At 33.4% G+C, this 13,044-nt stretch overlaps 1 protein-coding gene across 1 annotated transcript; it reads left to right on the forward strand.

Annotated features, from left to right (window-relative positions):
* Positions 1-2,692: 2,692 nt before the first annotated feature.
* LOC128186846 (uncharacterized) lies at positions 2,693-6,491 on the forward strand. Its single transcript, XM_052856776.1, has 3 exons — positions 2,693-2,815; positions 3,363-3,768; positions 4,497-6,491. The coding sequence occupies exons 1-3, from the start codon at positions 2,693-2,695 to the stop codon at positions 5,183-5,185; spliced, it is 1,218 nt and encodes a 405-aa protein (XP_052712736.1). The 3' UTR covers positions 5,186-6,491.
* The last annotated feature ends 6,553 nt before the right edge of the window (positions 6,492-13,044 follow it).

Consider the following 13,044-nt stretch of genomic DNA (forward strand, 5'->3'; position numbering starts at 1 on the left):
TTCTCGTAATTACGAGATAAAAATATTTTTTTATGTGGCCCTATTCGGCTTTCGTACTTAAGTCTAAAATCAATGGGTGTTCTTGGGTATTAGAGGAGTTCACACCTCCACAAAATTAGATCTTTACCTATTGCCCTGGGCAGTGTGTTATGCTGTAAAAACATATTAAACATTATGGGACATATAATTATTGTATAAACAAAAGTCCATGCCAAACATGTATAAAATCTATTTATCATTATAAGACACCTTTTTATATTTTAAACTTGGAAAAAAAGTAATTGAGATGTAATTGAAAAGTAATTGAAAATACACAATATTTTTGGAATGTATTTAAATACATTCAATTACTTGTGATTGAAGACAGACTCAATTACAAATTACTTTCAATTACTTTGAAAAATGTAATTAATTACACTCAATTACAAATACTTTTTTCAATTACCCCATCCCTGCCAAACACTGTTTCACTTTCGGCTTGTCTGAGTAACTGCATAGGAGAGTTGATTAAAATCAACTCCCAAAAATTTATTGGTTTTAAAATACTAAAAGAAACTCTTCATACAAATTTTTCTAAGAAATCGAAAACCAAATCACTTCTGAATAATTCCAGGTTGTCATTTTGCAATATAACTTCTAGATACTTTCTTGTTTTCATTTTCGATTTCATAAACTTAATACACCATGTATTTCTTTTTAGAAAAAAGTTCAATATTTCATAGCTAAGATCCTCATCTTAGACCCAAGTTTTAATCGCATTTTTTTGTTTTTCAAAAATACAAAACTTGAAACAACAGCTCACTCCTGGGGAATGTTTACATCTTTTCTCCATTCGGAAGTACTAGGGACACCTCGCGCAAATTTTCAACGTTATCATACAGGCTTATTAATGGTTGATGCAATGCAAAACCCCTGTAGACTTTTTATTTTGGGATGTGTTTTGAGACCTAGAGCGATAGAGGTGGCCTTTCAAAAGAGATAATCTGGATATTTTTCATATTAGTGGATGATCATAGTTTGAACACAAGGTATTTATTATTATCGAAATATCAAGCGAAAAGTGGTGGAAGCAAAAAATCGGGACAGAGTATAGTGCGTAGTGGAGGGAGAAAATATATCTTTATGCTCTCATGCATTTTAATCGTTTTATAAAGTGATGGGGGGGGGGGGGGGGCTAAAATAAAGGGAACTTGAAGTTAACCGTGAGCACCAACTGAAAATTTAGTTATTTATATTGAGTTTGATCTTATTTTAGGTAAAAATGGTATTCCATAAAGGTAAATATGTCAAAGATTAAGTATGTGCAAAAATAAGTGTAAAATTCGGATACTAGTATTCATTTTTGGTTAGTCTACCGAGGGGCCACATTTCACAATATCCTATATTTACAATTGCAAATATTTTTCCTTATATGAACCTATAGAAAAGCGAAACCGTCCAGTTCTGTATATTTACATTTGCAAATAAGTTTCCATATATGAACCTATGAAACAGCAAACACATTCAATTCTGTATGAACTTTTTCATGACGTCACAATGATCACAGCACGCACTTATCGCTTGGATTATTGTAAACTTAAAATTTCGGTAATTTTAACAGTTCTGAACGATTTGTCTTTTTTCAAACGTAAATATAAGTAATAAATTGCAATGTTAAAAAGTTCACTGGGATATGAAGTTGGTTGGTACGTGATCAGATCTGCTGAGTAGCCATTCGGGCTTCACAGGATTTGATCATATGACAAACCAACTTCATTTCCCGGTGAACGTTTTAAATTGCCATTTATTTCTTTATTGAACGCCCATATAAAGCCAGTGGTGCTTAGGTTAGCGATGTGGCCCATTTGGCCTCTTGTTATTATACTTGAAAAACTATCTATGAAAAGAAATATTTTTAGAGCAAGTGGCTGCATGTGGGTTGTGTAAATAAATAAAGTACAGTAAAACACGGTTATAGCGAACACGCTTATAATGAATTGACGCTTACAGCGAAGTGAATTTCATTCCCCAAGTCTCTATTTCATGTTGTAAACTTGACGGATATAACGAATTACGCTTATAACGAAGTTAAATTGGCCGTCCCTGGGACTTCGTTATAAGCGTGTTTTACTGTACTTTAATTGTTCACTATTTGCCGTCCCTCAATATGACTCATTTTATTAAAAACTTTTGAACTAGTTTTCATTGCATTTCACATATTGAAATAAAATACAGTTTGCAGAATGAACATGTTAACCTTTGTGACTGATGAGACAAACCTAATAAATGTGCTCTTGCTGCGCATGCGTTTGTATTATGGACCAGGAAATGCATTCGATCTTACGCAATATACGTAGTTACATGTAAATGGTTTAAATGGCGAGCGAGGTAAGACATATTTCTAAAATATTTTTAAGATAAAAGATTGATTTCTTGCAATATAAAACATTCTAACCGTGTGTTGATATATTAAAAACCTGTCTGCATAAATATTAGTTTATTAAGTTACGTATTTATCAGCGAATCAATTCTTCAAACCTTCTTGGTTGTTTAAGGACAAAAAGACTCGATATGGGACCTTGGAGATCTCATCGATAAGGTTTATAAACTAAGTGTTTTGTCATCTTTTCTTTTATCAATTTCAGATCTACAATCAGGAAGTTATTTTTCGGTCAGATCTGACAACGAAAGTGGTTCCTATTGCACTCAAAAGATGCCTGATTCCTATTTGGATACCTTTATTAATTACAGAGAGGAAGGCACGAACAGCTCTGCTGCACCTGTATCTCAGTACTGGGGTCGAGGGTTCGACTCCCATCACTTTGACTGTGCCTCTGTTTGTCGGTCTGTCATCTGACGTCACGGACTACACGTGTGAAGCATTATTTCAAGGTTAAATCATTGCACTTACGTACATAAATACAACCAAACCATAAAACCGTGAAATTTAAAGTGTATATCAGTCTGTCAAAAGTATGAATTTTATCACCCAAAATCAATTAACGGTTGCAATTCACGAGAAAAGAAAAGGAAATTAGATCTATAGAAGTACAAAGTTTAAATGTTTGTTAATCAGTGACAAAGATGCATGTACATGTATATAGGTAAATGTTTTATTCCAAATATTAAATTAGTATTTATGATTGTTTTAGATGGCAGAGATGAAAAAGAAAGTGTTAATAATATAAAGAAAAATTCAAATGTGGTGAGAACTCATTTTGATAAATAATCATTTGTCGTATTGACAATGCAAGGGGATATTGATAGCGAATTTGTTGGAGAAAAAATATCAATTTCAAAAATGAAATTTTAGAAGTAAATCTAAAAAAAAATCAATTGCAAAGAGAATACTGTACTCTAAATGCTTGTAATTTTGACTTCAGAGAACCTTTTCGGTAGATGTATCCCATAATCCCCCTTCTACATACACTGTAAAGGACCTGAACTCGGATGAATTTGACATTGAACCCTCGAGGCCACTCAGTCAAATCAGTCAGACCAGAAGTGTAGCATCGGGGGACACGACGTTTTTCATCCAAGAGGGTCTACGGCAGCTGTGTCTCTCTGCTACAAACACATCAAATGGACTCATACAACATAAAAGTCTTGTTTTTTTAAAAGACACCGAAACAGGATTCAAATCTCTTCATTTCGCCTTGGGTTCTGAATGGACTTTCCCTTTTCAACTTCGGCCTCTGTGTGATTATAATTTGCTGGTAATAAGGGGATATGAGACGAAGAAATATTTGTTTTTTATTAATGCTGTGGCTGTATGTTCATTTAAATCACGTAAGTTACTTAAATTAAATACCATAACACTTTTAATGGGGCATGGTCACGATTTTGTTCAAATTTCATTGGTCTATTTTTAGTGTTGATATGCTTTAATAATGCATTTCTAATGATCAACCAAAATTTGAGCGTCTGTCGTAGAGTTAAGAGCAAGATACAGGAGCTTCCAATACAAGGCTTGTGCCCTGTCTGTGTTTACATTGGTTCAATATATGTTCTTTTTCTAAATGATTTATTCTTTTCTTATTCATTTTAAGCATAAATAAATAGTTCTTAGCACTTATCACATTCGTTTTGGGTCTAAAACTGGAATTTATAACTTCTACATTCAAAACGTTAACGAAGCTTTGTTTATTCGCTTATAACAAGACGATGGACACCAACATTTCATTTGATCATTAGATATCCATTCCTAAAGCATTGTAAATAATAAAAACAGAAAAATAATTTTGACCAAAATCGTGACCATGCCCCTTTAAATTTCTATTCATTTCAATTTTGAATTTCTACGATTTATAAGAAGTCATGACGTAGTGAGTTTTTATATTTTATTTTTATTTTAAATGACAATTTTATTTTTACAATTATTTATTCTGATAAGAAAAGAATTCAACAATTCTTGAGCTTCGCTTGGTACAAAGCCTTTGAATGGTTTTTCATTTTATTAAAACCGCTGCAAGTTTGACTTTGATTCTTTCTATAGTGTTTGTTTTGGCATTTTGTAGACATGACACAGAATGAAGTGTATTTGCTGTATGGAAAAGCCTGTATCCATTCATTATCCCCCGGACCAAGGCCATCCTATGACTTTTACCCTGTCACGCACCTGTATCGTAGTAAACCAATTCTTTATTTCCTAGACATATTTAACAACAGTGGCGGTATCATGGAAAAATACATCAAGAACCTTGGGGGAGACCCAGCATCAACTCTGAACAGGAGGCTTCAGGGCCTGTTCTTCAGTTCTAGCGCTGACCCCCTCACTGGCCAGCCTCCGGCTGTATCTTACTACGGAGACCAGAGAATCCACATCCACATCGGTTTTATGATTGACCAAAGCAGGAATTTGTATTTCGCGGACTTTTATTGTCATTACGTCAATCATCGCGTGACATTAGTTATTACGTTGAAAGGAAGCGAGGCTGACGCATTTTGTCGACAAAGACTCCGGGCCTTAGACCCTGCGTATAATGAGTTTCTCTACCGCCGTCCACATGAACATTATGCCATGGTGAATACTAAAGTCACAGTGGAAGTGTTTTATACTGAAGACATAAATATATTCAGACTTTTAAGATTAAATTTAGCATATTTAACTTCAGTTCAACAGTCAAGTAATGCTGAATTAAAAACAGTAATTGGTCTTCCGAAAAGAATAGATTGTAAAATTTGCAATATTAAGAAACCTTTGTAATATTTTTGGTTACTTTGGTAAGTTTTGGAGTAAAAAAATTAGTATGCTTTTAGACATGCTATTTTTTTCTTGCATACTAGTTTTTTTTTTATGTATATTGATATATTCAATCCGGATGTTTTGAATTTAAGTAATCCTGAGGACAAATCTTTACAGCTCTAAAAGCGCAATCATACCTTTAATAAATATAATTGATTTGAAAAAATGCATACTGTTTTTTATGAAAGATAATGTTTTTCACTTTCTAATTTCGTTAATGTATTCCGGTCTTATATCGCACTGTTAAAGTGACATGGGAACCTTTTACCTTTTATGGTATATAAAAATAATTAAATCTACAAATTCTCTAAAAATGAATTTTATTTTTGTACAAAATGTCACAGTGTTATATTGGAGAATTTCCATGATGAAGTTAATGTTTGTTTATAACTTAATCCTCAACCTGAAAATATTCAGAGTATAAAATATTACATAAATACTCTCCCGCAGACCAAGAATGAAATGAGCCATACTACTTTATTCTGATGAATTTTGCAAGTTCATTGTTAACTCCACAATACCTAGAAATGCAGAAATTAGACAAAAGCATTATATCAAAGCAGTACATGGGGTCTTTTTTTTAATCAAAGCCATGTATTACATTTTAAATATTACATTCTCTCAGACATTTCATTTTTGTAAATACCAGTCAAATATTTTCAAATCTAAGAAATTCCTCAATATTTTACCATTTTTATAACCTTCATGATTATTTCATCAATAATACGTTTTATTTGTAATCCTTCATAGTTAATGAAATTAAAAAAAAGACAGAATTGTTTCTGTGTTGGCTAAATGAAATGCAATCTGTTATCACCGAATTATGAAAAGTACTTTTAAGAAAACTGTCTTTTTTCTGCAGTAATAAAGGATTATTAATTAGTAAAAAGAAAGGACCGAAATTATTTCCATCTGGAAAACTGTGATATATTGAGTAAACCTGTCACTGGGTAGATAACACCACAGGAATCTAGTTAATGGTTAACGGCGTCAAGAGCTTTTTTAAATTGAAATTTAACACATGCCGTTAAAAGGTACTTAAGATGTATTGCTTATAATTGAATCTAACGTATTTCAAATGTAATTAAACGTCGCAAAGTACATTTGATAGTGATATTACTGAAATTTTATCATGCTATTGTAATTCTTTTTTATTTTTTATTTCTATACTTATTTTTGTGTATTTTATGTCATTTGATGTTACTGTTTTTCTATCTGCTTAGAACTTAAGTATAAAGATATTAATATCGTTGTGTATTTACAAGTATTTGAGAATAAAAATATTTTAAAACTTAACTTTACATGTATGATAAAAACTGTCGATCTTCGCTGAAGGTAGTAGTAAGAAGAACAAAGAGACAAAACTGATTTCTGACCAGTTTCATAAAATTTGTAAATAGTTCAGTAAATCTTTATAAAAAAGTCTGCATTTCTAAATGAAGAAATACACATAAATGTATTTAAAGATTCATATTTAAGCGGTTTTTTCATGTTATCATCTAACTAATTCTTATCATATTCCTGCTCATGTGAAATTGTAAAGAGCAGTAGTAATTGTAATGACAGTATTGGTGGGGATGTGAAGCTAAGTTAATGTGGATGGATTGCAACTATTAAATATCAGTCTTGCAAAAGTCAAACATTAACTCACAGAACCATTTTGCTATGGACTATTAAAGATAGAAGCCAATGTTTCCACGTAATTCGTCGATGTAAACACTCGGGGGTTAATGGCTGTGACAATCCAGACAAACTTGCATGTGCATACTTGTAGTTACGAATATATTGCTGCGCTTTAAACCAAGGCGTTCTAGCTTTAATTACCCGAGCAGTTCACTTCAATAGATCGATCTGTCCGATATCATGGTAAGTTCTATTTTGAGTATTTCATGTGAATGAATAGCTTATAAAAGATAATACTGCTTACTTCGATGAATTTTAACGCTTTTGAGTAAAATAAAAAACGAGGGTTCACTATAAACCAAAACCCTTTGAGAAATAAAAATGATAAACATTGTTACATTCAAACCAGTCTTCAGAGTTTCACAAAGTAATTGATTTTCAACGACCAATATTTAAAGAGCTAGCCTATTCAAAATTAACATTTCAATCGTTTTGTATTAAGAGATGATGTCAGACTTTGGGGGGGGGGGGGGGCGAGGTTGTTATCAACCTTGGTTTGATCAAAACATAAAGTTTCTGAAAAACAAACTAATTAATAAACTGTTACATTTTGTAGATGTTACCTGGTGCCAAAGACATTTGTTATCATAAGCATAAAAAGTGTAATGAAGATGCTTGACACACTATGCCGGTGTAATGAAGAATAATGACCCTCGTAGAATAATGACTTTAATCATTTTTCGACGTAGAATAATGACCCCCCTAGCTGAAGAATAATTGGATTTTTCTGAAGAAAAAAGACCCAGGGGTTATTTTTCTTCATGTTAAACATGACTCCTATAGAAAAATGACCCCCCCCCCCCCCCGTAAACATTGATTTCCCCGTATCAAAGATATGACTTTGAAATTACTTAATATTTCACTCTGTTTAACTGATTTTGAGATCATAAACACAGAATTTGTAAATAAATCGCTGTATATAGTTTTTCATATCCGTAGCAAGCACACACAAAACACTCTTACATTGCCACAAATTGATTTTTAACAGTTACGTCACTTCTCTTGTCGACATACGGCGGGAAATGACGCAAATAAAGATTCATACACAATGAGGATATTGTGTGATAATTAACGAACAATAATTATGAAAGAATAATTGTTGTAATAATATAAGCAATATTCATTGGTGAATGAATTGTCAATCTTAGAATGATACATGTATTTATCTTTATGGAAAAAGACTAAAGGGGCAGGTAACGTAGGAGTATGAATTCTTAATTACTTTCTTGAGGAAAGTAGTTTTTTTAAAAATCATTTTGCGTTAGTTTTGTTTTCTTCTACTTTCACAATTTGTGTTAAAAGGCCTGGAAATTCCCTCGTTTATAAACTGAACTTTGAAAAGATCAAGAGGCAGAACAGTGAAAATAACTTTATTTACAGTGTAAAGAAAACATATAACTCTAATGCATACAACCCTCTCTAAACACACACACACACTCATACACTCAATTCACACACGCAAATAGCTGAAAAATCACACAACGCATTCGCACAAACAATATTAACAACAAAAAAACTTACCCCCTAAATAACCCCAACATATAGAAACAGAATAAATAACCCGACTTTGGCTGATGTCACTTATGAATACTAAGTCCGGACAATGCTTTTGAGAAGTTGTACTTTAATAAATAATTTCACCCGCAGCAGGTACACGCATAGTTGAGACCACAATTCATGTTCATCATTGGTGGTAAGGATAATTCACACGTTATGTATATCGCATAAACTGGTACACGTGCGTAGACACACTGTCATGTAAACCAAACCTTTCGTCACGGATGTTACTGGACCATATCACCAGCTCATATAGTGCCCGTGCGTCCGCGTGTGTCACATGTCCCACGTTGACTATGGGTCCACTATGGTTAGCTTGTCGTTGTCCTGCACCCACGGATGATACCGTCATGTATATAACCAACCACACCCACTCAGCTAGTCACCTAAAATTCAATTCATTGTCGGGTCCTCAGTGAAAATTACACTACACTGTTCAAAACACACATTAGATTCAACCGTCGGGCTACCATATTTTAAATTCTTATACAAACAAACAAAAATGTCATAAAACACTTAGCAAAGGACAATATAGATATATAGACAATATAGATACTTAAGTATGCGCATTCTAAATTGAAATGATAATGAAAAATACTTCTCACTTACTGCTGTTCTTTTTCAACACGGTTTATCGTACTTTCACCACACAGGAATTCTATTCAAACACTCCACACAGGATTAGACATAGGCCACACAGGTCCTAAGACATATTGTCAAACTCCACGAAGGTTCATACAGAAGGACACACCTTCTCTCATCAACGACCTGGCCGGAACTACTAGTAACTCATGCACGAAAACCGGTCTAACAAACAATGACTAGCTGACCGTGGCACTCTATGGAGCGCCGTTACTCACAAAAATTAATAGACTAATAAAACTTGAATTGAACATATATACAAAATTGTGACATCTACGTAATACATGAACATCAATATTCTAAACATTTGTTGTAATGTTGTATTTGTGATCATGAAAAGACTTTATTCTTTTAGAGCAAATGTGTGAAGAGTACCTGACTATAGTAAATCTTAATGGATAATAGACACTGATCGATTATAATAAGAAAAGAGTGTTTCTGAAAGCGTTGATAAGAGGTTAGGGCCCATGTTAGGGGTTTATACCCCCCTTGATTTTGATCACACGATCTTTATTGTATCCAAAGTTACCAATGCTCATACAAACTATTGATGTAATAATCATATTGATATTAACTAAACTTACTCAAGGATGCCGACAATAAAGTAAAATATATTTTCTGTACGAATACTATCAGTACTTTGACGATTTTCCTTATTGGTCGTTCACCTCTACTGGCGTAATGGCTGCTGTCAGTGCCTACTAACTTCAGCTTAGTTATGATGCCTAACTGTGGAGTAAACTTTTCATAATTTTGGTTTCATTATTAATTCTAGGTGATGCACGTGCATACCCAGCAGTTTGTAATAGTGAAAAAAACTCATTGCAAGTATAATTCATGAACAATATGAAGAATATAGAAGATGCAACGGCGAAGCGCGAGGATGCGAAGACGAAAGTGCTAAGTTGCGAAGGCGAAGAAGTGATACTACTATCGCTTCTTCGCCTTTGCAACTTCGTACTCTCGCCTTCGAATCTCGCGCTTTCGCCATTTAAGCTCACCGAGACGATCTCAAGGGAGCTTATGCTATACCCCCGGCGTCGGCGTCCGGAGCTGGTTAAAGTTTTTGTTGCAGGTCCTGTATCTAAGCTATTACTTGTCCTATCTTCACCAAACTTTCTAACTTCACCGAACCTGAATAGATGGTGTGCCTTATGATACAGATGGGCCTGACAGGCATGGATGCTGAATCAGAGCCATAGGTTGGGGATGCTTAAGGAGGTAAAGGTTTTAATTGCTGGTGCCCTCTGATGATGATATCTAAGTTATTACTGGTCCTAACTTCACCAAACTTGCATGGATGGTGCGTCTTATGATACTGATGCACCTGACAGGCTTGAATGCTGAATCTGAGCCAAAGGTTTAAGATGCTTGATGAGGTTAATTTTTTGGAATAGGTCACTTGTTTTATAGATGATAGCTTGCATAGTTGATTTAACTTTATTATAAATGGAACGCAGAGGTTGCTTCAGATGCTGAGCCTGATCTCCATTATCAAGTATGCTAAAGAAATCTCCTACCTCACTCAAACCTGCTGATAGATAGATGTGGCTGTCGTTAAATGATATAACATGATTCCTATGATATAGTGTTGTATGATATGAAACACTATTGTTTAACAGGATACAATAAAATACCATATGTTATATTGTAAAACGTTATATAATACGATATGATATTGTATATTTTTTTTTCTATATTTTATGATTTGATATTGTATCATGATATTGTTATGTATAGTATTGTATATTATGATACAATATTGAATAATATTATATTGTATCATTTACTAATTATTTAATAACATAATGAAATTATATATGATATTGCAATATATAATAAATAATATGATATAATATTGTAAATTTTATGATATTGTATCATACATTATTGTATAATATGATATTGGTTTCTGTAATATAGAACTATATCAAATGAAATTGTATATATGATATTGTTATATCATAAAATATCGTATCATACGATATTGTATAATACGATATTGGTTTATATGATATATTATCATATCACATGAAATTGTATTATTGCATCATATGATACAATATGTATAATATAATTGTATTTTGTAATATTTCATTTTATCCCATGATAATGTATCATTTGATATGATACAATGTTTTATCAAATTATATTGTATCATATAATACATTATGATAATACAATACAATATTATATTTAAGCATTGAATCATTGTTTTTTTTTAAGATATAGTCTCAAAACTGCAGCGGTGTGTGCATACAAATTGAGTTACGTGCGCTAGCGCGATGTGAAAATTTGTATGCAAACACCACTGTTGTGTTGTGCATGTACTATGCCTACTACTATTTAGGCATAGCACATGCACAACACAACACTATTGTTATTATAATGCCGAGTCTTGTATATACTGACATGCTTTGCTATAAGTAGCTGTGACGTTTGAGTGAACAATTTTATAATAGATAATATACGATATTGTGTCAAAACAGAATCCATGAATATCCAAGATCAAAAAGGACGGTTTTCATATAATATGATAAAGATGGTCTCATAAAGGTGATGCCTCATAAAGGTGATGCTTCGTCTCGGTGAGCTTTGTAATCTGTGATTACCTATGTTTTATAATTGCGGAGCTCTCTATCGTTTAAGGGTTCCGAGGCATATTTTGGAAGTTTTTATTTTTATAAAATTAATATAATTAAATTATCCAGGGGGATAGGGTCCGGACCCCCTCTCCCCTTTTACTGCGTGAAATTATAAATATTGAATTTTCCGGGGGGACGGACCCCCTCTCCCCCTCTAGATCCATGCATGAGCAAGGAGTGTCGCATAATGAAATTAGAATTTGCTGTGTTTGGTCCACGGTAAACAGACGGCTGGTAAGAGACAGGAGTCTGGAAGTGCATATGTACACATTATGGTGGACATTAAATTTTGTGTGGAGTAGATAATGATTGGCATAGCTAGCACTGGTAAACATATACATGTATGTCACATGTACACATTAAAATATTTATAGACATTCATAGTAAGCGCGATGGCCTAGCACATGCGTATCAATAATAGCCGGGATTATGAGGAAAACCGTGGCGAGTACGGTGCCTGCATAAAGTTCTATGTAATCGACCGAGACTTGCTGAAAGCAATAAAAAAAGGCGAAGGCGAAAGTGCGAAGATGCGAAGGCCAGAGTGCGAAGTTGGGAAGGAGCGATAGTAGTATCGCTTGCTCGCCTTCGCACCTTCGCACTTAAGGCATCACATCTTCGCGCTTTGTCGTCGCATCTTCGCACATTTGGCCCTATCGGAACACCATAGATATATGAAAATGTAATTGTTAAAAGGGGCATGATCAAGATTTTGGTCAAATTCTATTTTTCTGTTTTCATTATTTACAATGCTTAAGGAAAGCATTTTTACTGATCAAATGAAATTTGAGGATCAGTTGTAAAGTTATAAGCAAGATACAGGTCTGACAATTTTTTGTCATGTAAACAGGCTCGTGTCCTGTTGTTGTTTACACAGTTCAATATACCAGTAAAAAATCTTTTTCAAGCTGATTTGTCTATCTTCTTATTCATTTTAAGCATCAATAAACAGTTTCTTACGTTTAACACATTCATTAGGTCTACAATTGGAATTTTTACTTCAACATTCAAAATGATCAAATGTAAACAAAAGCTTTGTTTACATAGCAAAGAATTGCAAGCTATGTAACTTGCTTATAACTCAACGAATGACACTTAAAGTTTGGTTGCCTATAAAAAATGCCTTTCTGAAGCATTGTGAACATTAAAATCGGAAAAATAATTTTTGACTAAAATCGTGACCATGCCCCTTTAAGATGACAGCTATACCCCGATGCAATACGTCAAAGTCTTGTTAAAACGGAAGGATTTTTATTTTCAAAGATATACCCATTCTTTCACTTTAAGTTTATT

This window comes from Crassostrea angulata, chromosome 6 (assembly GCF_025612915.1).
Source record: "Crassostrea angulata isolate pt1a10 chromosome 6, ASM2561291v2, whole genome shotgun sequence".
NCBI lineage: Eukaryota > Metazoa > Mollusca > Bivalvia > Ostreida > Ostreidae > Magallana > Magallana angulata.